Raw genomic sequence first — 27,565 nt, 5'->3', positions numbered from 1 at the left:
GACAAACTCAAAATGTATCTATTTGATACTAATTAACTGCACAAAAAAAGTCAGTTGAAACAATAGAGAATTGCTACCAACAAAAAAAAAGGAAGGCTCAGATGTATATAATGGGAGACAGGAAGGTCAACGAACTATTAAACAAAGACCTTTAGAAAGATGTCTTTAGGTAATCTGCTCCAATGCATGATGTTCGAGGAGATTGACTTAATAAGCAAGGCTCCATATTTGGGGATTCATACACATCCGAATTTAGTAGGTGGAATAGCTGTATTCGTGGTGCAAATGATAACTGGTCTTCCAGAGTCCCAGGGACTGTTCATTCTGGTCCTCAGCATCTGCCTCCCACTGGCATGATTTTAACAGCTGGGCAGCTGTCACCCGACGAGTTCCTGGCAGTTTTGGTGGCATGTAAATACGCTCAGCCATTAAAATCGTCTCAGTCTTAGTGTCAATTTCGCTCCCAGGTATGCCGCTCACTTTGGGGTCCGCATGCACTGTTTCTGAACTCCCGTTAAAATCAGAGCCCATAACCTCCAATCATCAATGATAGCTTTGTTTGCTTGTACAAACAGAGCTTTTGTAACAATAAACAAGCATTTATCCACAGCAGAATTCAAAATATTCCAGTATTGCTCCCTTTTATTCAAATTGCCTCTTTATATTTTCACATCAATTCTGAAAATCTCTCCACTGATGATCTGTCAAAAGAGTTTCCTTTCATGCGTTCACATTTGGTGCCCAGATGGAACAGTGGCGATTCTCACTACTATGTTACATAGACAAGTTTGTTTGCAGCCTGCATTTCCTCAACAGGAGAAATTGGATCTCACACCAGAATAGCAAATCTGCACTACACTGAAATGATCCCCTTTCTTTTGTGAACAGTTCAATAGATTTAGCACACAAAATCTTTGGAAGTTCTTTTTAAATTGCGACAAGGTCACATGCCTTTCCCTCCACAAAATGAATGGACGTAATTTGTTACTGTAATAATATAATGCAATTGTTTTTTTGTAAAACAGCTTCTCTTTTATAAACTTAGTTTGTCCTCTTTCCTTTATTGGGCCTCTCCTCATCTTGTATGCACCACCAAGAGGATCAGCAGCAACTTGTTCACTGCTCATGGTTACTCTAAACCTTTATAGTGAGAGATATGTTAGCGCAGCTCACTGACAATTCCTTCCCTAGCAGTGGAGAAATGCCAACTCGTTTGTTATTTCCCCACACAAACACAAGATCTGGAATTCATCAGTGTGTGGTGGTTCCATATATCCCATCATTCCATGACACAATATGCGGCAATGGTGCATCAAGACACTACTTTGAATATGATACTGAGGAGCATGAGAGATGAGAGATAAAGCCAGATGAGGTGGAACCAAACATTTACAAAATATGTATTTTAACATTTTGCCATAAGTACATAAATAAATCATTGTTAATGATTAACATTTTTATGTTAATCCCTTTGCCTACAACTTTGTATGTATTTTCAGACTTTTTGCATCTACTTCCCCTTTGGGTCACTGGAAACAACTTATATCTGCACAACTAAATTAAGCTCGACTCCCCTGATGCACCCTGTACTGCGAGACTGAGCCTGCAGATTGGGAATATTTCATGGCCAAATACCCAGACTCCCATCCAATATGAACTTCAGCTCATCTAAATGTTTGCTGCACTAAGTCCCATTCACTCATCACTTCTGTCATTGCTGACCTACATCTCAATTTTAATTTTCTCATCCTTGTGTTTAAATTTCTCCGTGGGCTTGCCCTTCCCTATCTCTATAACCTTTGCCAGCACTACAGCCCTTTCCACAAACTCACCCCTCCTCTGCCACTGGACCACCCCACCACCCTCTTGCCATCCATTGGCAATTGTGCCTTCAGCCACCTGGTCCTCTGCTACTAATCCTCCCCCTAACCCTTTTAAGTCCGTCAAAAAACAACTCTGACCAAATATTTGATCACCTCCTAATATCTTCTCCCTTGAATTACCATCTATTTTTCTCCCCTATGCATGTGAAACACCTTGGGATATTTTTTCTGTGTTAACTGCACTGTATAATTGCACATTTGTGTTTTTTTCTTACTTTCAGCAGCTCTGCTGTTATTTCCTTTTTGTCTTTGTTGTCTTTCGACTGCCATCCACCGATTCATCAATAGAAGTGAGCATTTGTGGATGTTAGATGAGGCTGGGCTGTGATGTTCCCACAGCCCAGCACTCTCTGTACAGGCTTACACATAAACATCAGTCATTTGGGTGGGATAACAGTGTCACAATTTTTACATTTTGCGCTAGATATTCATTGAGAGGAACTATTGGAGTTCGAAGGGGATAAAATAGCCCACACAAGCTTTTAACTGTGAGCAGCAAAGAAAAGCAGCCAGAGTGGCCACCATGACAATTCAGGAAACCACAACACACAGAAAATATCGACCAACACAAAGATATGCAAGCAAGCAGAGAGTGATGATGCATCAAGACAGAGACAAGTGAGTTCTGAGCAATGACCTACAGTGGAGAACAAAGCTGTGGGAAGGAAGATAAACAGAAAGGGAAACATTCAGTATAGACGTAGGCCAGCAGCTTTATTTTGTGATCAAAGATCCAGTTGGTTTCAAATGGTACCAAACACACAACAAACAACAAATAAATATTTTGGCATCCAGATGTAACCATTCAATACATAACATTTCTTTCATCCTTCCTCAATATAATGCACGGTAATTCACTTCCTGGGAAGCACAATTAAAGTCAGGGAAACCATTTTTGGAGTGCTACGTGTTCAGAAATGCACAATAATACAAGAGTGCAGGATTGCAAACATGCCATTTGTCATCTTCAGCACTGAACTGAATTACAACTCAAAATGTTGGCCCGGAATTTGCAGTCAGCAGCAAAACAACGGTGTTTTTGTTGCTGGTTCCCATGTATACTTTGTACAAGGAGCCCACAATTTGTGTTGAGAAGTTCGGGTTTTCTGACCTTCAATTCAATTGACTATAGTGGGGTTTGCCTTGTTCAAATTGCTGTATAGTCAACAGGATGTCTAAACAGCCAATCAAAAGGCAGAATTCTCACAGACAGCGAACAAGGAAGTGAGTAAGCTCTGAAAATTCTAACTTTTTAAAATAATTAGAGGGAGCAAAAGACTGATTGGGGTTCTCACATGTGGAAATGGCAAACCTAAAATAACATTGACAACATTGTTTAAAATGATAATTTTTGGGGAAAAGTTCCTTAAAAAGTTAAATTTTTTATTAAAATCGACAAATTTCATACTGCACAACATTAAAATTAGTTTTCCAGATCCTTAAAATTTGTTTAGTTGTCAATATGCTGTTAAAACCCCAGTTACACTTAATCCCTTTGGCTCTAACTTTTAGTGGGAAATTTATCAGCGTAATTACCGCAGAAGAGCCGAAGTTTTCGGCAGTTTCAGTGATTTACGAGATTTCATTGATTGCCAGCTGTGTGTGTGTCTATGGAGGGGGGTGGGCGCGGAGAGAGCGCAGCCAGTTTCAGAACCGTCACTGACAGACTACAACTTTATGATTTCCGCATGCGCCTTCGCCTAATCCCGAAGTTACTGTTGGTTTCAAAGGCTCTCATCAAAGTCACAAATGACATCCTTTGTGACTGTGACAAAGGTAAACTATCCCTCCTCGTCCTCTTGGACCTGTCTGTAGTCTTTGACACGGTTGACCACTCCATCCTCCTCCAGTGCCTCTCCACTGTTGTCCAGCTGGGTGAGATTGCACTCGCCCAGTTCCATTCTTGTCAATATAATGGTAGCCAGAGAATCACCTGCAATGGCTTCTCTTCCCACTCCCATATCATTACCTCTGGTGTCCCCCAGGGATCTATCCTTGGTCCCCTCCTATTTCTCATCTATATGTTGCCCCTTGGTGACATCATCCGAAAACTCAGCATCAGTTTCCACAGGTATGTTGACAACATCCAGCTCTACCTCACCATCACTTTTTCTTGACTCCTACACGGTCTCTAAATTGTCACACTGATTGTCTGACATCCAGTACTGGATGAGCAAAAATGTTCTCCCATTAAATATTGGGAAGACCAAAGACATTGTTGTCAGTCACCGCCACTGACTCCATCTCTCTCCCTAACATCCGTCTGAGGCTGAACCACACTTTTCACAACCATGGTGTGATAATTGACCCTGAAGTGAGATTCCGACCAAAGAACTAAGACCACCTATTTCCACATCCTTAACATCGCCTGTCTCCACCCTTCCCTTAGCTCATCCGCTGCTGAAACCCTTATCCTTGCCTTTGTACCTCTAAACTTGACTATTCGAATGCACTCCTGGGTGGCCTCTCACATTCTATCCTATGTAAACTTGAGAGCATCCAAAACTCAGCTGTCTGTGTCCTAACTCGCACCAAGTCCCGTTCACCCATCACCCGTCTGCTTGCTGACCTACATTGGCTCCCGGTTAACTAAGCCTCGATTTCAAAATTCTCATCCTTGTTTTCAAACTCCTCCATGCCCTCCCCCCTCCCCATCTCTAATCTCCTCCATCCCAACTACAACACCCACCACCACTGCCCCTGCCCCTCCCCCCATACTTCACGAGACATCTGCGTCCTTTAATTCTGCCCTCTTGAGCATCCTTAATTATAATTGCTCAATCCTTGGTGGCCGTGCCTTCTATTGCCTAGGCCCTAAGCTCTGGAATTCCCTGCCTAAACCTCTCCGCCTCTCTACCTTGCTTGAAGACACTCCTTAAAACCTACCTCTTTGACCAAGCTTTTGATCACTTGTGCCTAATTTCTCCTTAAATGACTCGGTGTCAATTCTTTTTGTCTTATAATATTCTTGTGAAGCACCTTGGCATGTTTTACTACGTTAAAGGTGCTTTATAAATACAAGTTGTTGTTGTTGATTATCCATTTGCTGACAAATACACTTTCTATGAATGATTCATGGTCTACTTCTTTAATTCTGTGATTTTATGTAGCGCAATTAACACTGAAATATTATTTTCATGATGCATGGACGTGGTGCTTTCATCGTCACAAACCCCAAACCCTTGCCACTGTCCCCTTCCCTGGTCATTGTTTCAGGCGTACCCAGCTGCCCATATCCTACCCCACACCAAGTGCTACTCACCCATCATCTTCACTGGCTCCCAGCCCCCCAATGCCTGAAATGTAAAAATTCTCATCCTTGTGTTTAAGTCACTTCATGACCTCATCCCCTCTATCTCTGTAACCTTTCCCAATGCTACAAGCCCCTGAACTCTCAAGTTCCTCTTAGCTGGTTCCTCACGCACCAACTCCCTGCTCTACCATCGGAGGCAATGCCTTCAGCTGTCTACGTTCCACCCTTAAATTCCCTCCCTAAATCTTTCTGCCTTTCTCTCCTCCTTTAAGGATCCTCCCTTAAATCCACCTCAAGATTTAGGTAACCCCTCCCTCACCAGTTCTTTGGTTCAATATTGTTTTTTCTCACTAGCATGCTTTTCTATGTTAAACGCATTATGAAAGTGCAAGCTGCATGTGTTATATTTATGGTGTAGCATATCAAACTCTGATAGATTTATAATTCTCATTGAAGGCAAAATTAACCATGTAATAAATAAGACTGCATGGATTGTTTGCTACCCACAAGATAACTCACCTCATTGTCCGATTCCACAAGTACTTGATCATATTCACTAAGGGCAACTAAAAACATAATAGATGTCACATTTTCAAAGCAGTGAATCCATTTTCTTCGTTCTGACCGCTGACCCCCAACATCAACCATTCTGAAAGACCAATACAACACCAAACTGTACATGAACCAGGCTAGAAAGTCAAGAAAACTTTGAAGAGTCAGTCAATATATCAGGCATGCAGCATAATGGATAAGATGTGTTTAAAATTTTAATGTACATGCATTTGGCCTTAATTCATATGAAAAACTAACTCAGTATATAAAAATCATTTTAAGTCACACTTATTCTGAAGAAAAATAATATACATTAACATAAGTGAATCATTTTCTTGCTAAGCAAATGATGGCATGTTGAAATGCAAAATGATATACATTTCTTAGTGTATCCTTTTCAGTGATTGTCATTTAATGAAAACATATATTAGATTATATCATTACTTTAAAGAGCAAACATTTAAATAAACCATTTGATGTGTTAAATAAATATTACTTCAAAAATTATTCATATATTCATGAAGCATGCACTTTCCATTTTATTCTAATCATCTCTACAACTTTAAAAATATGAAATTCAATTTACATCATGCTAAGAGAGTTCCCGAAAATTGAAGCTTTGTGTCCAAGTTGTAAAAACTGTTACTGTCTTTTAGTAACTTTCTTCTACCTGAAAATGACGGTTTGTAAGTCGAAGGGGTATTCAATGATCCCTGTTGTTGGGACTCGCACTCTAAGCACATCCTGTTGAGTGGGTAGATAGGCAGGTTCTGCTATACGGTCCAAGTCTTTAAGATAGCTACAGACAGAGAAACAACAGGAATGCAAAGACTGTGACACTGGAGAGGGAAGACAGGGGGTGGAAAATAGAAAGGGGATGTTGTGGTGATCAGCATTCTTCCTGTCTACAAGAGTCGTGGTGAATGCCCCAAGATGGTACCACTTATTCAAGGAGATGACATGGGATGGTTATTTACATTTATGTCTACTCCTCACCAGATGGTGCCATTCGCCAAAGAATGCAGAGTGCTTTTTCCCAGTATTGCTTTAATACAGAAGACCTGAAAATTATGTTTTTTTTAAAATAAAAGAATACTTTTTTTGTACATTGGTAAGACTGTCTGAAGGATGAATTTACACAGAATGTATATAATTCTTAAGACTGCCATTTTTTGAATTTTTGACTTTGACACTACCGTATCTATAATTACTACTTTGAGATAAAAGTAATTTACTGGTCGTGCATGTCATCATATTAAAATCAGAAAATACTGAGAATGCACAACTTCTGCTACTTAGGAAATTTACAGCAGGCCCCAATCAGTACCTGAAGATTATATTCTCCAGATCAAATGAATACTCAATGATGCCAATTGTGGGCACTCGAACCCGCAGCACATCCTCTGTTGAATTGGCAGATAATCTGGTGCTGAGATACTATCAGTATCACTAAGGTAGCTGTGAAATAAGAACATTAAATATGATGCATTGGCTCCTCTCATGGAGTACCTTGATTTATTTGTCAAAATCCAAATATTTTTTTAAAATTCAGAAATTAAAACAAATACATATGTATTGATTGCTTTTTTAAACAAATGAGCAGATCACTCCTCCTGTTGCTCACAATGTTTTATCCCATTTAAAATATATTTCATCAGGGCCATTGATTTAGTGATTGAATCAGTGAAATTGGTACTTTCAAATTCCAGATTATGTACATAGTTGTGTAAAAAGTATAAATCAGTGACCTTGTTTCTTATAAAAAAAAATTTTTAAACTGTGCAGCTAATTTTATCTCTTAGCTTTACTTTTTTAAAAAAAGTTCAAGACAGAGGAAGGTGATAAAGAGCTACTTTGCAGGAAGAGCTACTTTTGGGAAGCAGGAATCTTGTGATTGGTAGTTTTTGGAGACTTTGCAGGAGTGAGCACTTGCGGTCTGAACACATTGGCGAGAAGGATTCGTGATTCAGGAATATTCTGGTTGGGCTGACTAAAATCTACCATTCTGGGCAATTGTGCACACAGCACATACTCAGACTGCTGGATCTGACTCCAGATACGGGGCTCAATTTTCCCCAGTGATTTGCGCCGTTCTTTTTGAGCAGGCTGCTTTTTTTGGCCTAAGTTAAAAAAAACACAGTTTCCCTAATCAATTTGCACCAACGTAACTCAGCTAGTTGCAATTATTTTAGCCAAAGGGGATGTAATCTGCCACCCGCGCCAATTCTGGCCATTTAGGCAAGTTTGGCCAGCTGGGAGTTACTCCAGTTCTTCTGAGGCCAGCGCATGTGGCCTCTGCAGAAAAACCTTCTGGAGAGTTAAAGAAATCGGCACAGGTAAGTGTAGCAGATGCCTGGACAGCAGCAGCAGGAAAGGTAAGGGGGGGGTGGGGAGGGGAGAAAGAGAGCAGGTTGAGGGGGGGGAAGCCTTTCGAGTGTAGTTAGGTGCGGGGACCGGGAGGGAGGAGGCCGGCCTGGGATGGGGGCGGGGAAGCGGACAGGGAGGCCACTCGGCATGGAATAGGGGTGGGGGAGCGGACCGGGAGGCCATTTGGCCTGGGCCACGGGCGGGACCGGCAAGGCATTCGGGGGCTGTGGGAGCTGGACCGGCAACGGCAAGAGGCTCGGGGGGAAAAGGAGAAAGGAGTGGGACTGGCAAGGCATTCGGGGGGGGGGGGGGGGGGCGGAGAGCAGACCGGGAGGCCCTCCGGCCTGGGATAGGCGCGGGGGGGGGGGGGGGGGGGGGAGGGGGACTTTAATAATTGGTGGTAAGTTGCTGCAATATATTTTAATGTGTTTTTTAAGTTGATGCAGTGTGTTTTAATGTGTTGCAAGCTGCTGATGTATCACTTTCCAGCCTCATCTTGCATTGTGTCCCTGGTTACTGTGGCAACCCGATCTTTTTGACGCAGATCAAGGCTCCACCCCCAAAACTAAAAGACAGGTTAGGCTGCGCCAAAATGAAGAAATCCAACGGGAAAACTTAGAACATTTTTTTTTGACGTACTTGGGCCCAAAAAAAAATGGGCATAAGTCTTCAAGTATGCCAAAAAAAAGCTTTGGGGAAAATTCAGCCCAGAGTTAATGCTCTGGGCAAATATATCACATTCAAGCCTATGATTATGAGAGGTGCTGAGGCTTCATATAAAAACTTGATTGAAGGTTTTAAAAGACAAAATATATTTCAATAGGTAAATTGCATCACGTTATCCTAAAATATGTAATTTTTTGCTGTTTTGTTTTGTTTAAACCTTATTTTGGACATGAGAAATTCCAACTACTGAGAGAATAATTACAGATGAAAACTTTTTGTAAAAGCATTTTGAGTGGGTTCATGATAAACCTTAGTCGTTACTCACTGGTTGTTTCGAGACACATTTCTCTCTTTTGAATTGTACGGTCACTATCTCTGATTTGTTGCTGTATTACATACAAGCAAAATCAACAAAGTGTGATGATAAAAGTGTGACGGGCAAAGTGTTGCAGAAAATGCAACACTTACAAGAATTCCACACTATGCAGATGACTAAATATACCACTGGTTCATCTCCGAGAACAATGTACATGGGAAGAACACCTCCACTGTTTTGAACAGTTTTATCAAAAGGATACTGTGCAGCACAGCTTAGTAGGCACCAGTGAATTTCTAACTTAATAGAGTAGCAGGCACCACTGGATCAAAAAATTAATCGAGCAAGAGGTGTGAGCAAATTAGTAATTGAAGCCAGCAGTGGACACCGGTTAATTAAACAGAGAAGTGGGCACTAGTGAATTAATAAATAACTAGAATTATGGGCACACCAACAAATTGTTCAGAATTCAAATTTGGGCTCCAATGAAATTTGAATGGTGTATGTTTAATCTTCTATGAATATACATATCATGCTTAAAACATAACATGCAGTTTGACAGCTCCACTGTTTTCAGATCGAAGAAAAGGATTTCAAGGCATGATAGACTTTGCTACACCCAAGTCCTGTACCATGAAACACTAAATAAAACAGTCCAGTCTTTTAGCAGGCAACTGAATAGTTTTGACTGTCAGTTTCATAATCCTTGGAAAATGCATCACTGAAACATGCCTCAGGCAATGTTTGTTGGTTATAGTTTCTATTTCAATAGCGAGTCATGCTACAAAATCTTGGAAGTCTGATCGAACCATGTGATTGCACTGGGCAATGTTGGCCAACTCTCCATATATTTTGCTCAAAAAAAGCTGAAGAGAAATAGAAAATCAAAAAGAGTCCTCAAGGAATCAAAAACATGAGTGTTAAAGGTTTGAGACGAATCAGACAAATAATTAATCTTCTTGACATAACAAGTTGGTTCATCTTCTAACTGCTTAAGTTATTAATCAGATTTATATGAATAAAAAGATTTAAAATGAACACAATTTAAAATGGTAGATGTAAATGTATATTTTGAACCAAAGCAGACTTCATCCTTTGGTCAGCTAATACCATTAAAAAATTCTTCCGAGTATGTCTGAGTGATGAAGTGCATTGAACATTCTTAGTTCTGACCACTGTGGAAGATGCTAAACAGAGTCCAAGTGCTTTCCTATCGGAAGTGAAAACAACGCAGTCATCTTCCACAGATTGTGTTTTTATACTTCAAATAATGATTTTCATCACACTGGTTTGTCTGTTCTTGGGCCAGGGACATCTGGGAGTCCCTGGCCCAAGACCACCCCAAGTGTATCCGGGAGGGCGCTGAGCACCTTGAGTCAACGCCGAGAGCATGCAGAAATCAAGCGCAGGCAGCGGAAAGAGCGTGCGGCAAACCAGTCCCACCCACCCCTTCCCACAACGACTATCTGTCCCACCTGTGACAGAGTCTGTTCAGCCACCAAAGAACTCACTTCAGGAGTGGAAGCAAGTTTTCCTCGATTTCGAGGGACTGCCGATGATGATGATTGCCTGTTCTCGAAGCCACATTTGATGCACAACATTGGGAGAAAAATGGATTAGTTTAATCTCATTGGAGGAAATTAAACCAATGGCCTATCAATTTGTATGTGTTACAAAGAAACAAAGAAAAAAAAAAGACTTGCATTTATATAGCGCCTTTCACAACCACGGGATGTCTCAATGCGCTTTACAGCCAACGAATTACTTTTGGAGTAATGTGGGAGAAAAGCACAATACTCTATACAATGTACTCAGTGTGTCTATTGATAATTTAAGAAACGCTATCTTGGCTGGATTCTCATATGATGAATAACCGCTTGGGCAATGGTATCCATGGTATCATATTCCAGTTAGAATCAATAATTTCAAGAGAGGTGGTGATAAGGGGGGGGGAAACTGCTTCAAAAAAAAAAGAGACAGTGGGGTGGGAAAATGACATCTCATCAGTTTTCTTGATTGATGTAAAAGAAGATTTACATGAATAGAATTTTAAAAAGAAATCGAAACAGTGCTCGGAGAAAAAAAATCTCATGGAAGATATCAAGGCTAAAGAAAATTGTGCAAATTAGTCTGTATGTCGTGTGAAGCAAGTACAGTGCAATCAATGGCCAGGCAATAGAAGGACTGACGTTTTCAAGTACAGCACTATTTTTTCCAGATAGATCTGCTTGTTGTTGTATGCTTGTTCAATGTTTTCATCCAGTCAGCTTTGTGAATTTAAAAAGGCAAATGGAGATTATAATGTAAATTGAAAATGCTCCAAAGTTTTGCAGCGCGTCTTAAGAACCAATGAATTTTAAAAGGAATTTGGTACGTCGTGTTGTGAACAGTGGCCAATTAGTTTGGATTAATTTCTAGTGAAGTTATTGAAATTACAGATCGATAAGCAAAGCATGCTGTTCCTTCTAAGACTGTCTATTTTCAAAAAGAATGGTTTAAAGAAACCCTCAATAATAAGGTCCCATAGTCATCTTGGTATCAAGTATTCTTCTGACAAGCATTGTCTTCCATTTAACTGAAAAAATAAGTACTCACAATGCGAAGCATGTAAACAGAGCTCCTCTCCTCAGTTCCCAGTTGAGGAGCAGGGATCAAACAACATATTGCATATTTCACATCTAGTCTTGGAAACATGGCAAAGATGGGGTAACTGACCAAGAGAACGGTCACCGGTTCTCCAATAATTTAGGTAAAGATTCGGAACTCACTTTGTGGCGACATCCTATTTATATTTTTGGTGCAGTAAACTAAAATCCTGGTCATGCCTTGAAAAAAAAATCACCACTGCCATTGCTCACTGGTGGCTCAGGCCCACTGCAGCCCAATTGCGACAATAGTTTGCCATTGTTAGAATACAGCAATTTTACTGAAGCAATACATAATATAGCTGACACAAGGTAAAAATATCACCCACCATACTAATGCTGCATTGAAAATATACCATTTGCTTACCCCTTTACAAGTAACTTCTTTTCTTCCTGCCTCAAAACCTTATTCCCAATTGTTTACATTATAAAATATTTATCTTCCTGCTTTATCTCCCAAGGTGATTTGAAGTATGTGCTTAACATGCAAGTAAACTTTGTTAAATTTTCCTTCCTTCCTCCATCTATTTTTGTTATTTACATGATTGTAACAAATATTTTCTATCTCTTACATCCCAAAGTGAATTCGTAGTTTTTGGTGAAGCTGTTGTTGGAGTACTACCGAGGGAGATTTTCCCCACCGTTGAGTCTCTCATTGCACCTGAGCTTGTGGCTATTCTCCATTCGCAGGTCCGGCTCAATACATGTTGTCCAAGGTCAGCAAAGTGCCTCAAATATCTCCCTCTGTTCCCAGAGCAATCATCAGTGACTGAATAATATCCCAAACAATATTGTTAGTTTGAAATTCATAGCGAATCTTTTTATTTTTGATATTTTCTTATTGAGCTCTGAAATTCCGGTTGGAGGCTTCTTTCGAACGAATGGCGCTGACCGGAGAATTTTTACGAATTTACCTGGTGGTCCCAGAGGCGCCTGGGATTCCGTTGGGGAAGCCTTCTCTTCTCGCGCCGCAAAGCACGCTCCTGTCCTCGAGGTTCGCACACAGAAGGTGCAGTCACGTGTAACTGTATTCCACAGCTTTCTCATTAATAACAATGAGAACTCCGTATCTACAAGTTCTCATTGCTATTGATGAGAAAAACACACACACTAAACACAATAAAAAATACACCTCACATAATTAAAATTAATTGAAATTAAAGTTAACAAATGTCTTAGAAAAAAAAATATATATTTTTTTAAAGTTTTTTTTAATTATGGTTTTAAATAAACTTACCTTCATGGCCAGGGTTTTTAAACAATAAAGTGTGTTTTAAAATTTTTATTTTACAATGTTTTTGTGTGTTTTAAAACTCTTACGCCTGTAAAAGTAGGCTATGTGTCTGCTTTTATCAGGCACAAGAGTTTTCAGGACATTTGCTGATCAAGATATGGGTAAATACCACAATCTTGCCCATGCGAATGTCCTGGCTGTGGAGATACGGAGGATCTGTCAAGCTGGAGCGTGACAGATGAGAAAAGCCGGTTTTCAATGCATGCGCATTGTGTGCTGAAAACCGACTTTTGCAATGCCTTCCTGGATCCGTACATACTCCGTACAGACCTGGGGAGGCTGGGATTTCCAGGCCATAGTTTTTTTTTAATTATTGGTTCTCAGTACACTTCGGGTTCCACAGATCAAGGTGAAAACTACAACCCCATCATGCATCACACACAAAAACAATTTATTACTTTCTAAAGAAGCGGAGTGTTTAATCATTGGAGTCTAAGTTCAATTAATGTAGAGCTGTTTTTAAAATGCACTATTTCTAACCAGTATTAAATGCATTAATATAGCAGTTTGGCCAATAATTTCCACAATGTAAATAACTTTCAACAGAAAAAAAGTCCTGCTATTCTGTCTAGGCCACTATTTCTAAGGTGACGAACGGTAGTAAAATGCACCTGTATGTTGTCTCTAACCACAGCTTAATCAGGTTTAACAACTTAAATGTGGAACAGTAATTGATGAGAGATCATTGCATCTGTCACTTCAGGTGATTTGAAAGGAAATGCTGGGGTTGAGGTGCAATAAAGCAACACTTACAGAAATAATAAGTAAATAGAAACACTTCAAAAGGATTAGGCTAAAAAGCTTTCATTAAAAGCAGCCAAGTGGGAGCATTTGTTACAGAAAGATGGATATCGTCAAGCATCCCTCTGTCATAAAAGGAACAGAATATAGACTGAGAAGAAGCAAATCAGGATATCAAGGCCCCTGAATCCAACAGGCAATTGTTTAAAATCTGACGAAGTACTTTTGTTCTTGAAGTGACAGACAGCACCGCAGCATAAATCCCTCTTCTTCCAGTAAACTGGGTAAAACCAAAAACCGGAAAAACTGTTGCTGCAATTGAATGAGACATATCTGTGTGAAAACACACAGTGCATCAAGCTGAAGTCATTACTCAATAGGTGGTACTGTCTGCTAAATTTGGGGCTCATTGTTTATTTTTCCTCATTCTTCAAAAGGGAGAAGTGAAATTGAATGAAGTTAATGAGGTTAATTTACAACTGTCACTCAGTATGTTCAGATGCTGCTGTTCAGTAACTTCCACAGGCACAAAGTCAGCTTCCAAAGGCATGCTGGTAACACCCTTATCACCATGACTACCTGTGCGGTCAGACTGCCTATTGACATTAACTCTTGGATAGAATCATAGAAAAATAAAGGGCCCAAGTTTCCACATGATTTGCGCCTGATTTTTAGGAGCAACTGGTGGAGAACGGACTATCTTAGAAATCGCAATTCTCCACATTTTTTTTTCTGCAGTTCTCGTCAGGTAGAACAGTTCCACTTTGGAACAGAATTTTTTCTTCAAAAGGGGGCGTGTCCGGCCACTGACGCCTGATTTGAAAGTTTCCACAGTGAAAACATACTCCAAACTAACTTAGAATGGAGCAAGTGAAGATTTTTGTAGAACTGAAAAAACCTGTTCTACACATTAAAAAATCAGGCGCAGGTTACAAATTAGGCGTCCAGAACGAGGTGGGGGGAAGGGAAAGTCATTAAATTCTACAATAAATCCTTATTTATACTTCTACAAATATTATACAAATAAATCCAACCTGAATAAACATTTATAAGCAAAGAAAAGATTAAATAAACCATCTTCCTACCTGTGTGAAAGTGCTTCAGCCAGGGAGAATTCTGCAGCAAGCCTCACAAAACGAGGCAGCCGTTCCCGAAGGCGGGCGGGCGGGAGGGAGGGAACCGACCGACCGAACACAGGGAAGCCGTTCCAGACGGCGGGGAGGGACCCAACCGACCGAACACGGGGGGGCTGTTCCAGACGGCGGGCGGGAGGGAGGGAGGGAACCGACCGACCGAACGCAGGGAAGCCGTTCCAGACGGCGGGGAGGGACCCAACCGACCGAACACGGGGGGGCTGTTCCAGACGGCGGGCGAGCGACCGAACGCAGGGGGGGGGGCCGTTCCAGACGGCGAGCAAGCGGGAGGGACCCAACCGACCGACCGAACGCAGCTGGGGGGGGGGGGGGGGGAGGGGAGGAAGCCGTTCCAGGCGACGGGAGGGAGGGAAGGAGACAGAAGGCTGCAGGAAGCCTCAGAAATTGAGGAGCCATTTCCCGACGGCAAAAGGAGGAGGTCGTTGGGAAACGGCTGCCTCAACTTTCTGAGGCTTCCTGCAGCCTTCTCAGTGGTGATGTGCTGATGGCAATGTGCTTTTATTAAAAAATGTTCAAAAACTAAACAGCTACAAAGAACTACAAAAATGGCCGAGTGCCAATGTTTCCTTCACACTGCGCGTGCGCGAACGCTCTAACGCGCACGCGCAGCGTTGCCGGCCGGAAAAAAACTAATTTAAATGGTACCCGCCCCCTCCCACTTACAAAATCGGCGCGAGTGTAGGCTCTGCCCCCCTGGGCGCCGCGCCAAACAGACAAGGAGCTGCAGGACTCTCCAGAATCGCGAGTTTTTTTTTCCGGCGCCGTTTTAGGCGCGAGAAACAGGCGCCCAGCTCGGAGGGGGCGCCCATTTTTTATCGTGTGGAAACTTGGGCCCAAAGTGTCCGAATGGTCTCGCTCTTTGATAAAGCTAACCAATTAGTCTCACTCCTGTGCTCTTTTCCCATAGCCCAGTAAATTTTTCCCCTCTTCAAGTATTTATCCAATTAGCTTTTGAAAAAGTTACTATTGAATCTGCTTCCACCACCCTTTCAGGCAGTGCATTCTAGATAATCATAACTTGCTGCATAAACGTTTTTTTCCTTGTGTCAGTTCTTTTGCCAATTATCTTAAATCTGTATCCTCTGGTTACCAATATAATATATTCTGTTTACTGACAGTTTCTCCTCATTTACTCCACCAAAATCGACAATAAGAACATAAGAAATAGGAGCATAAGTAGGCCATTTGGCCCCTCGAGCCTGCTCCGCCATTCAATAAGATCATGGACTCAGTTCCACTTCCCTGCCTGCTCCCCATAACCCTTTATTTCCTTATCGCTCAAAAATCTGTCGATCTCCGCCTTAAATATATTCAATGACCCAGCCTCCACAACTCTCTGGGGCAGAGAATTCCATAGATTTACAAACCTCTGAGAAGAAATTCCTCCCCATCTCAGTTTTAAATGGGCAGCCCCTTATTCTGAGACTATGGCCCCTAGTTTTAGTTTCCCCTATGAGTGGAAATATCCTCTCTGCATCCACCTTGTTGAGTCCCCTCATTGGGGTCAAGTTTCGGCCTGAGTTGCTCCTATTTTTTTGGAGCAACTAGTTTAGAATGGAGTATATTAGAAATTGCAATTCTCGGCATTTAGTTTGCTCCAGTTCTAGTGAGTTAGAATAGTTTCATTTTAGAACAGATTTTTTTTCCAAAAGGGGGCGTGTCCGGCCACTTAAGCCTGTTTTGCAAGTTTAGGCAGCGAAAACTTACTCCAAACTAACTTAGAATGGAGTAAGTGTAGATTTTTGTACGCTCAGAAAAACCTTGTCTACACTTAGAAAATCAGGCATAGGGAAGAGAGATGGGTGGTTGGGGGGGGGGGGGGGGGGAGTTTACAAACATGAAACACTTCACTTTTACAAATAAAAAAGCATCATCAATAATAAATGATAAATAAATCAATAAATCAACCAATAAATCAATTTTAAAAAAATTAAAAATTAAATTAAAAAAAAAATCAATCAATAAAAAATTAAGTTTCTACTCACCGACTGCAGCACCAGGAGCCCTCCAACAGCGTGCTGGGACAGCACCCCCCCCCCCCCTCAGTGTGTCTCCCTCTGTCTGTGTGTTTCTGACAGTGAGGGGAGAGAGGAGAGGGGAGAGAGAGAGAGAGAGAGAGGGAGGGAGGGAGGGAGGGGAAGGACGGGAGGGGAGAGGGGAGGGAGGGGAAGGAGAGGGGGAGAGAGGGGGGAGAGAGGGAAGAGAGAGGGAGAAGAGGGGGAGAGAGGGAGAGAGGGAGGGAGAGAGGGGAGAGGGAGGAAGGGGAGAAAGGGAGAGAGAGGGAGGTAGGGAGCGGGAGAGAGAGGAGGCTGAACGGGCCCGGCCGACGAGAAGAAGCTGGGCCGAAGACTTTGGATGGGGCCCGCCCACAGCAAGATGCCGGGCGGGCAGACCCCGCCGAAGACGTGAAGAGGGAGCGGAGCGGACCTGAAAGGGTGGGGGGGGGAGCCGGAGCAGAGCCGAAGCGGAGCGGGAGCTGCTGCGGGGGAGTGGGGGGGGGGGCCAGAGGGAGCGGGAGCTGAATGTGTTGGTGGGGGGGGGGCACGGAGAGAGCCAGAGCCAGAGCCAGAGCAGGAGCAGGAGCAGGAGCTGGAGGAGGGAGGTGCAGTCTGATCTTCGCCGCCCCAGTGAGCCCATTCGGCCAGGGCTCGGGGCGGCACGCTTCAGGCCCCTCCCACACAGTTTCGGCGCCTGGAGCTACTGCTCATGCACAGAGGTCCCGGCACTGTTTTCAGTGCCGGGACCTGGCTCCGCCCCCCACAGCTTGTGCTGCGCTGCGTCAAGGGCCTGGATCGACCTGAGGGAGGGGAGAATACCGAGGTAAGTTTTCGGCGCGGTTTTGAGCGCGGAAATTAGATGTGGGTCGCGGGACTGCGCCGTTCTAGGCGTGGCCCGAAACTTGACCCCATTATCTTATATGTTTCGATGAGATCACCTTTCATTCTTCTGAACTCCAATGAGTACAGGCTCAACCTACTCAACTTATCTTCATAAGTCAACCCCCTCATTTCCGGAATCACCCTTGTGAACCTTCTCTCAACAGCCACCAATGCAAGTATATCCTTCCTTAAATATGGAGACCAAAACTGTACGCCGTACTCCAGGTGTGGTCATACAGTTGTAGCAGGACTTCTCTGTTTTTATACTCCATCTTCCTTGCAATAAAGGCCAACATTCCATTTGCCTTCCTGATTACCTGCTGTTCCTGCATACTAACTTTTTGTGTTTCATGCACAAGGACCCCCAGCTCTCTCTGTATTGTAGCACTTTGCAATTTTTCTCCATTCAAATTATAATTTGCTTTTCTATGTTTTCTGCCAAAAAAGAGGATAACCTCACATTTTCCCACATTATACTCCATCTGCCAAATTTTTGCCAGAATAATGATTTTGAAATCTCGATCAGATCTCCCCTTAACCTTCACTGTTCGAAGGAGAACAAACCCCAGTTTCTCTTGTCTCTCCATGTAACTGAAGTCATTCATCCCTGGTTCCATTCGAATAAATCTCCTCTGCACCTTCTCTAAGGCCTTGATATCCTTCCTAAAGTGTGGTGTCCAGAATCGAGCACAATACAGCAGCTGGGGCTTAACCAGTGTTTTATAAAGGTTTAAGCATAACTTCTTTGCTTTTGTACTCTATGCCTCTAGTTATGCGTCAGCCAGTGGCTCAGTGGGTAGCATCCTCACCTCTGAGTCAGAAGCTTGTGGGCTTAAGTCTCACTTCAGCGTCTCATCTGAAAGACTACCGAGGGACAGCTGCACCGAAGGCACTGTGGGAGCTGCCGTCTTTTGGATGAGGCGTTAATCCAAGGCCCCGTCTGCCCTCTCAGGTGAATGTAAAAGATCCCATGCCACTATTTTGAAGAAAAGCAGGGGAGTTATCCCCAGTGTCCTGGCCAATATTTATCCCTCAATTACCATCACTAAAGTAGATTATCTGATCATTATCACATTGCTATTTGTGGGACCTTGCTGTGTGAAAATTGACAGCCACGTTTCCTATATTATAACAGTGACTACTCTTAAAAAAGTACTTCATTGGCTGTAAAGTGCTTTGGGATGTCCGGTGGTGGTGAAAGGCGCTCTATAAATGCAGGACTTACTTTCTTCTTTCTTTATTGTAAAGCTAAGGAACCCCTTATTCAAAGACTTGCATACAGACACTCCCAAGTCTCTCTGTTCCTGCACCCCCTTTAAAATTGTACCATTTAGTTTCTATTGCCTCTCCTCATACTTCGTACCAAAATAAATCACTTCACACTTTTGTGTGTTAAATTTCAGCTTGTCCAGAACCTCGTCCATCATGCTCACCCCCACTGGCTTACACCAATTCCCTTGACTCCAATTTCATTGAATTTAAACCTCCTTGAAAAGCACAAAATTCATATAAAAAAATTGCATATTATCCCAGTGAATGATGCCTGTGAACATGTACTTTTGGTTTAGTATGTGTTTTGAGTGGGAATTGAAATGATCGCAATAATATATTAAGATGTCTTACCAGTCCCGATCCAATATTTTGCATACATGCCTTGAGGATGATGGGCCAGTCGGACTTAATGTGAATCAGAATATTGACAGTGGAACTCTGGACAAGTTGAACTTTATAGAGCTAGAAGGTTAGGAGGCTGGTAAGGAAGATACTGGAGCAATCGAGCTTATGAAAGTGTGGCTACAAGCTTTGGTCATTCTACCAACCAAAACAGGCACACAATTTGAAGTTACAAATTTAACTGGTCACCAGCAAATTTATATTCGAAGATTTCATTTTAAGTATTTCTATTTTTATCTTTTTCTTTGTGCCACGGATTGCATCATTTATAGGTGTATCAAATTTAAAGTTTATCCCAAATACAAAGAGAGCTTCATAACCCACAAATAGGCAGTTCCACATATGGAGCATAATACAAATTACTTCAATGCTAACTGAATTAGATTTTTAAACTTACTATTTTGTAGAATCAGACAGTTGGTACTCTCTCCGTCTGTCATAGGACTCCTGGATACCTGGGTCAATCCATAAAAATTTTATTGCATCCACATAGGGGTTTTCAAATGTTGTCACCTTTTCTACATCAATATCACGTACTAACTGTGCATGTGCCTGTGGGGAAGAAAAATAAATTAATTATATAAATTTAAGAAATTCTTCGGTCTTGAGGTTTTGCATGATTCTTTTCCCATTGTAAATATTTCTAAATATATGACCAAGCATGTATTACAAATGCCTCAGTATAGCTCTCAAGTTCTTCTTGCAGGACATGCCATTCCTGATCATCAGGGTGGGCAAAGGACCTGATCCCAGGCCCCGTCAAGCTACACATTAGGAAGTGCAGAGGGTTTTCAAGCTTCCAGAAATGACAGAGTTTCCTGAAATCAGTGATTCCTATTATGAGCGCGGTTTCTAGTAGCCCATGATATCAGCATTTTAAATTTCCGGCCCACAAGGTACTGTAAATAATTATTGGGCCAGATTTACTGGAGCAGGGCATCGCGTGACATGTCCCGGTAGTTAGACTTGCCCCTGCACCTTTCCGATCAAAAACTTTTGCCCGGTCAATTGCTGGAAATGCGAGCTGATAACGGCGCAGCAAGTGCAACAGGGCATCTGGGATCTTGGTTAACTAGTGTACCTCCTTAACAAATAACATTCATGGATTGAGAAATAAACAGAAGGACTGTGAAGGAGGGTGAATGAGAGTGAGTGAATTAGAGTCAAATCAGGTACAGAAAGAGAAACAAAGAGAGGGAACGAAAGATTGGATTGAGAGAGAGAAAAAGGAGACAAAGTGAAAGTAAGAAAAATTCTAAAAATGTAAAACAACATTATCATCTCTAACAATTCACTACCTGAAATAACGAAACTCCACACTTTTAATTGTTCACTTTCTGAGCCAGTTTGATTGGCAGTCATTCACAATTCTCACTTATGCTATAGTGTACTTACGCTATTCATTACGAGATGAACTTTCTGTGGCGCGTTTAATGGGCAATAAATGTGCAAATGCAACAATTACATGAAACTCATGGGGAGGTTAAGGACGAGATAATGTTTTTGCTAACGGCAAAGCGGCACAAATCAACCAGCAACTTATGGCGATTTGCCATTCCTCGCCACAAGATGCTGGACAATTTGCACATTAATAATGGGGTGTGTCAGTCAGCAAATTCTGGAAAGTGGCTCAGTTGGTAGCACTCTCACCTCTGTGTTAGAAGGTTGTGGATTCAAGTCCCACTCCAGAGAATTGTGCACAAAAATCTAGACTGCCACTCCAATGCAGTGCTGAAGGGGTGCTGCACTGTTGGAGGTGCTGTCTTTCGGATGAGACATTAAACCTAGGCCTCTCTCATATGATCGTAGAGGTAGAGACGGGAATGGGGACTTATGGGAGAGTAAATCTGAAGGAGCTCAGGAGAGAGGTAGAAACCAGGGATTCAAGTGAGAGAGAGACTGGGGAAAGGGGGCTCAAGGAAAGCTGGAGACTGGGGAATGAGGGCTCGGGGAGAGGTGAAAACTGGGGGATCAGGGGATGGGAGGTCGAGAGAGGGAAGGGGAATGATGGGAGGGGGAAGTAATGGGATCAGCATTTCCTGCAGAGCCGAGAGCAGCAGCTTCAATGTGGTGATTGGGAGAGGCACAGAGAGGAGCAGCCAGTGAAAGAGTAAGTGAAACCTGGGACCTTACTCTGGGTAAATAGTGAAAGATTGTTTCTGATGGCGGGCAAATGGGGAACGAGTGAATGGAAACCAAGAATTCTTACTGGAAGTACCAAGAGGAAAGGGAGGAAGAAGATTCTTAAACTGAGTGGTATTACACCATGGGATCCTTTACCACATGTGAGTTTTCAGGTAGACTAAAACCATTTAAAAAGAGAAAGGGATAAATATTCAAAAGAGGAACATAAAAGGATCAGGGGGGAATGGGACTATAGGTGAGAGCGGCAGCTCCGGGGGTCAAATTGCCTTGTTCTGTGCTGTAATATGAACGCTCTCCTTTATTGAGTTTGAGCTCAGGGAGTGGTTTAGAAATGTTGGTACTGAGCCTAGTTCAGGATGATGTGCCCTGTGAGTAGCGACCCAAACACTGAGTCCACTGCTTTTGTGCAATCTCTCGGTTTGGTTCAGATAGCTCTGTTCCAGCTGGTTTTGATGTGTGAAGTCCAAACAGACATCAGCTCTGACAGAGGCACCCAGTTCCAAGTTGTCACCGGAACACGGAAGTCCAAGGAGACAGGGATAGAGGTGGAGCCTATTAAAGGTGGGGAGCCTGACCACACCTTGTGCCGTATTGGGGATTTCTGGCTATAGTTTCAGGGTAAATATCAAAGAAACATAGAAAATAGGTGCAGGAGCAGGCCATTCGGCCCTTCGAGCCTGCACCGCCATTCAATATGATCATGGCTAATCAATTTTCAACTTTAGTACCCCATTCCTGCTTTCTCTCCATACCCCTTGATCCCTTTAGCCGTAAGGGCCATATCTAACTCCCTTAACTAATATATCAGCGGGTTATAGATTTACTACTAGTTTACAGGCAGGATAGCGGGACATTGCACCCATTATCATCAGTTACATTTAGACTGTGCATTATTATATTACTGTTGATTATGAGGGGAATCGGGAGCGTTACCAGTATTACTGTTAGTTATCAGTGCAATTTCAGGGAGTTACCATTAGATGCTACTGGAATCTAAGGTCTTCCAACCTCTGATTGCCCCTCTGTAAATCACTCCCCCACATTGTTTTCCCTCTTCCCGCCCTCGGTTTCCCATTTCGCCTGCTCAAGGGCAGCCTCCTGGTTCTTGGAACTTCTCATCCAACAGTTGCTGGTTTAAAAAAACCACGAGCAAAGACTGTCAATGACAGGAGACCCAACCATTAGAAGGTAAATGTAATAACATTGGTAGAAGGCATGTGATCAGACGTTATGTGATCAGATCACATGATCAAACCTCCAGGAATGTCTCCAACCAAAGTTGGCAACCCCAGAAGTGCACCAAGTGGAGCAGTGTGGCTTGCCCTTAGATTTTCATTTCTTACATTAGAACATAAGAAAATAAGAATTAGGAACAGGAGTAGACCATCTAGCCCCTCGAGCCTGCTCCGCCACTCAACAAGATCATGGCTGATCTGGCCGTGGACTCAGCTCCACTTACCCGCCCGCTCCCCATAACCCTTAATTCCCTTATTGGTTAAAAATCTATCTATTTGTGATTTGAATACATTCAATGAGCTAGCCTCAACTGCTTCCTTGGGCAGAGAATTCCACAGATTCACAACCCTCTGGGAGAAGAAATTCCTTCTCAACTCGGTTTTAAATTGGCTCCCCCTTATTTTGAGGCTGTGCCCCCTAGTTCTAGTCTCCCTGACCAGTGGAAACAACCTCTCTGCCTCTATCTTGTCTATCCCTTTCATTATTTCAAATGTTTCTATAAGATCACCCCTCATCCTTCTGAACTCCAACGAGTAAAGACCCAGTCTACTCAATCTATTATCATAAGGTAACCCCCTCATCTCCGGAATCAACCTAGTGAATCGTCTCTGTACCCCCTCCAAAGCTAGTATATCCTTCCTTAAGTAAGGTGACCAAAACTGCACGCAGTACTCCAGGTGCGGCCTCACCAATACCCTGTACAGTTGCAGCAGGACCTCCCTGCTTTTGTACTCCATCCATCTCGCAATGAAGGCCAACATTCCATTCGCCTTCCTGATTACCTGCTGCACCTGCAAACTAACTTTTTGGGATTCATGCACAAGGACAAAAAAGAGTTTCACAAAAAACAAAAAACAAAAAAAAAACAAAAAAAAAACAAAAAACAAAAAAAAAAGAGTTTCATGCACAAGGACCCCCAGGTCCCTCTGCACCGCAGCATGTTGTAATTTCTCTCCATTTAAATAATATTCTCTTTTACTGTTTTTTTTTCCCCCCAAGGTAGATGACCTCACATTTTCCGATATTGTATTCCATCTGCCAAACCTTAGCCCATTCGCTTAACCTATCTAAATCTCTTTGCAGCCTCTCTGTGTCCTCTACAAAACCCGCTTTCCCACTAATCTTTGTGTCATCTGCAAATTTTGTTACACTACACTCTGTCCCCTCTTCCAGGTCATCTATGTATATTGTAAACAGGTGTGGTCCCAGCAACGATCCCTGTGGCACACCACTAACACCGATTTCCAACCCAAAAAGGACCCATTTATCCCGACTCTTCTGCTTTCTGTTAGCCAGCCAATTCTCTATCCATGCTAATACATTTCCTGACTCCACGTACCTTTATCTTCTGCAGTAACCTTTTGTGTGGCACCTTATCGAATGCCTTTTGGAAATCTAAATACACCACATCCATCGGTACACCTCTATCCACCATGCTCGTTATATCCTCAAAGAATTCCAGTAAATTAGTTAAACATGATTTCTCCTTCATGAATTCATGTTGCCTCTGCTTGATTGCACTATTCCTATCTAGATGTCCCGCTATTTCTTCCTTAATGATAGATTCAAGCATTTTCCCCACTACAGATGTTAAACTAACCGGCCTATAGTTACCTGCCTTTTGTCTGCCCCCTTTTTTAAACAGAGGCGTTACATTAGCTGCTTTCCAATCCGATGGTACCTCCCCAGAGTCCAGAGAATTTTGGTAGATTATAACGAATGCATCTGCTATAACTTCCGCCATCTCTTTTAATACCCTGGGATGCATTTCATCAGGACCAGGGGACTTGCCTACCTTGAGATCCCCGTGAGGACCTAACTGGCCTTTTCCCACTTTCTCTCCATGTAAGGGCAAGATTGGGAGCTTGTAGTGCAGATTCACAAATGGAAGCCCAGGTCCCAATGTTCAACTGCCCAATCCATCAGGTCACCAGTACAGAGCACAATATAAAATAAGCTACTTGTGTCCCTTTAGGTACTGTCATCTAGAAAATGGACCTACAATGAGAGAGGTGCACAGCAAACTCAACCAGCAACACAACAATTTGATTGTATACAGTCTCCAGTTAAAAATCATTTTCATTTCAGTTTTATTAAAAATTAAGTTAATATTTTTATTTAAAAATTCCCATCAATATCCTCCCCTTTCCTTCCAAACACTCGATGAGATATACACTTTACTGCAACGCATATTTGCTGTGATAGCCAACATGGCAGTAATGTAGTAGAGTTTTGGAGATTCATATACAGGTTGAACCTCCCTTATCCAGAACCACCCCTCTTCCAGAACCATTCCCGACCACCGGGTGGCGCATGCGCAGAACTCCAAGTAAACAAATTGAAGTCCTTCCTTGCTGCTGACACCCCTCAATCGCTGGCCTGGCCCCGCCCCGCGATCCACCACCTCTCCCCTCTCCCCCAACCCCCCCCCCCCCCCCGCCATGATCTCTCTGCCGCACTCCCAGCCCCAAGCCAGTCAGCCCGATATCCCTTTGCTCAGTACCTGTATCATCCAATTTAACGTGACCACCCCTCATCCGGAAAAAATCCCTCATCCAGAACAGGCCAAGTCCCGAGGGTTCCGGATAAGGGAGGTTCAACCTGTGCCAGGAACTCAAGCTGCCCATGCCGAATCTACCTCAAGTATGAGAGAGACATAATGACATTTGTAATGTCTCTAAACACCTCAATGTGTTGCAGGTGTCATGTACAGTAGTTTATGCTTGAATACATGGGCCCAACATTTGCTGTCCCAGTAACAGCGAGGCTCCCCACTGAGCTGTGTGAAGTACCTGCACTTAAACGGCAGATACAAAGTAAAGTCGCCACAGAAAGTTAAGTCACGTCACTTCAAGTCTAAGTACACTTTTAATGATGTGGTAAGTGTTAATTACTTCGTCAATCCCTCGGGTACTGAAAATTAACTATTACAAATATGGAGTTTCATTCACTCAGGTTTTAATTGTTGGAGATTTTAAAAATGGTTTTAAAAAGTAATTTTTCTTTCCATCTCTTTTCTCTCTCTTAGTCCAATCTTTTGTTCGCTTTATTTATTTCTCTTTCTGTACTTACGTCCCACTGTGTCTCCAAATTGATAAATCTTTAATGATATATAATCGAAACAGTTTATTCTTGATGTGAACAAACCTATCAGATCATTAGGCAGACACCAATGGGTCATGATATCCAATCAAACCTGTTTGCTTTGAGGACAGAATGGAAGAATTTGAATTAAGAGAGTAAATTAGAGCTAACGTGAATTCAGTTAGCTCCCTCCCACTCCTAAATTCCAAACAATCTCAACTGCACATGTAATGTTGATTATCTAGAGGCAATAACACACTTTTAGGGACCGAATAATTCTGTTGTTGAAATGTGAAATTTTGCCAAATCCCAGCTATGCAGTTTTACATTCTACTTTTTATTGTAAAATTGGTCATGTTAATTTTAATTTTCATTGACCAGAAGTGGTACAAAGCAACCTAAAACTCATGGGATTAACGGGACAGTGGGAGTATGGATACAAACTTGGCTAACAGACAGAAAACAAATAGCAGTGGTGAATGGTTGTTTTTCAGACTGGAGGGAGTATACATTCATGTTCCCCAGGTTCAAAATTAGGTTCCACTGTTCTTTTTGATGCATAGCAAACTGCAGGAGAACATAAACTGATGAAAGGGGCACATACATGGCAAAGGAAATTTAATGTAGAAATATGAAGTGATGCATTTTGGGAGGAAGAATGAGGAGAGGCAATGTAAATTAAATGGTAATACCAAAAGCAAAAGACCATTTGCTTTCTTAATTGCTTGTTGTAACCTGCATAGAAGGTTAAGACATTTGATAGGTGTTCAAAATTATGAGAGGGTTTGAGTAAATAGAGAAATTGTTTCCACTAGCTGCAGATAAGGTTCCTTACGTGTAACAAAAGGTAAAGCTACAAGTTTACTTACTAGTTCCTCAGACTCAAGAAAATTCAAATCAAAACAACAATTCTTCAAAGAAAACATAATCTATTTGAGTTCACTCAAAATCAGATTTTATAAATATAACAGGACAATAATGAATAAATGAAGGTGGAAAAAAGCAGAAGTAGTAAGTATCTCTCAACCTGTGTTACAGATTGCTGACAACTATATATTATATAAGTACTTCAACTAAATATAAGCTGCTGACACAATAACAGAGGAAACAAGTCAGCACAGGTCATCATTATACGTGCTTTCAGAACACGTTTTGCATTATGCCCCTGACATTTCTCTCCCACCCTACGCACAGCATAACAACGTATAGCAACAGAGCAGTAGATGGCTTTTCTAATCTTTCGATCTCAGACGATAGAAAAATTCTCTCATGAAGCTCTTCAGTCACATGACACAATAGTGCATGTGCAGAAATTTTGCCATGGTGACTCGGGCAAACTCCAGAGGAGCACGGTTACTCTAGGAAATTTAAATGCTGGACCGGTTTTTACTGGTCAATATTGACAAGCCAACACTGGGTCCAAAACATTGTAAAATGTGGATAGTTGGATATGAGTGAAGAAATATTACCAATCTAATGCATGCCAACTGGGCTTTTCGTAGGCAGTTATCATTTCTTACCATCATTAATCCATAAAAATGGCAGACACAATGGGCTGAATGGCCTCCTTCTGTGCCGTAAACCTCTATGATAAATGTTTAAAGTGCATTATACATCACTAATCACTACAACTGTACTTGGATTTCTGCCACTGCATTATACGACTAGGTCTTTAA

General features: G+C 42.2%; 1 protein-coding gene across 1 annotated transcript in view; it reads right to left on the bottom strand.

Annotated features, from left to right (window-relative positions):
- LOC139265549 (guanine nucleotide-binding protein G(q) subunit alpha) overlaps positions 1-27,565 on the bottom strand; it is a 285,119-nt gene that overhangs the window by 36,282 nt on the left and 221,272 nt on the right. Inside the window, exons 3-5 of the mRNA XM_070882620.1 lie at positions 19,822-19,976; positions 6,359-6,487; positions 5,656-5,785 (exon numbers count right to left, since the gene is read on the bottom strand). Coding sequence (XP_070738721.1) covers positions 5,656-5,785; positions 6,359-6,487; positions 19,822-19,976 — 414 coding nt within the window. The remainder of the gene's footprint in view (positions 1-5,655; positions 5,786-6,358; positions 6,488-19,821; positions 19,977-27,565) is intronic.

This window comes from Pristiophorus japonicus, chromosome 1, assembly GCF_044704955.1.
Source record: "Pristiophorus japonicus isolate sPriJap1 chromosome 1, sPriJap1.hap1, whole genome shotgun sequence".
NCBI lineage: Eukaryota > Metazoa > Chordata > Chondrichthyes > Pristiophoridae > Pristiophorus > Pristiophorus japonicus.
This window is presented reverse-complemented; position numbering and strand designations above follow the sequence as displayed.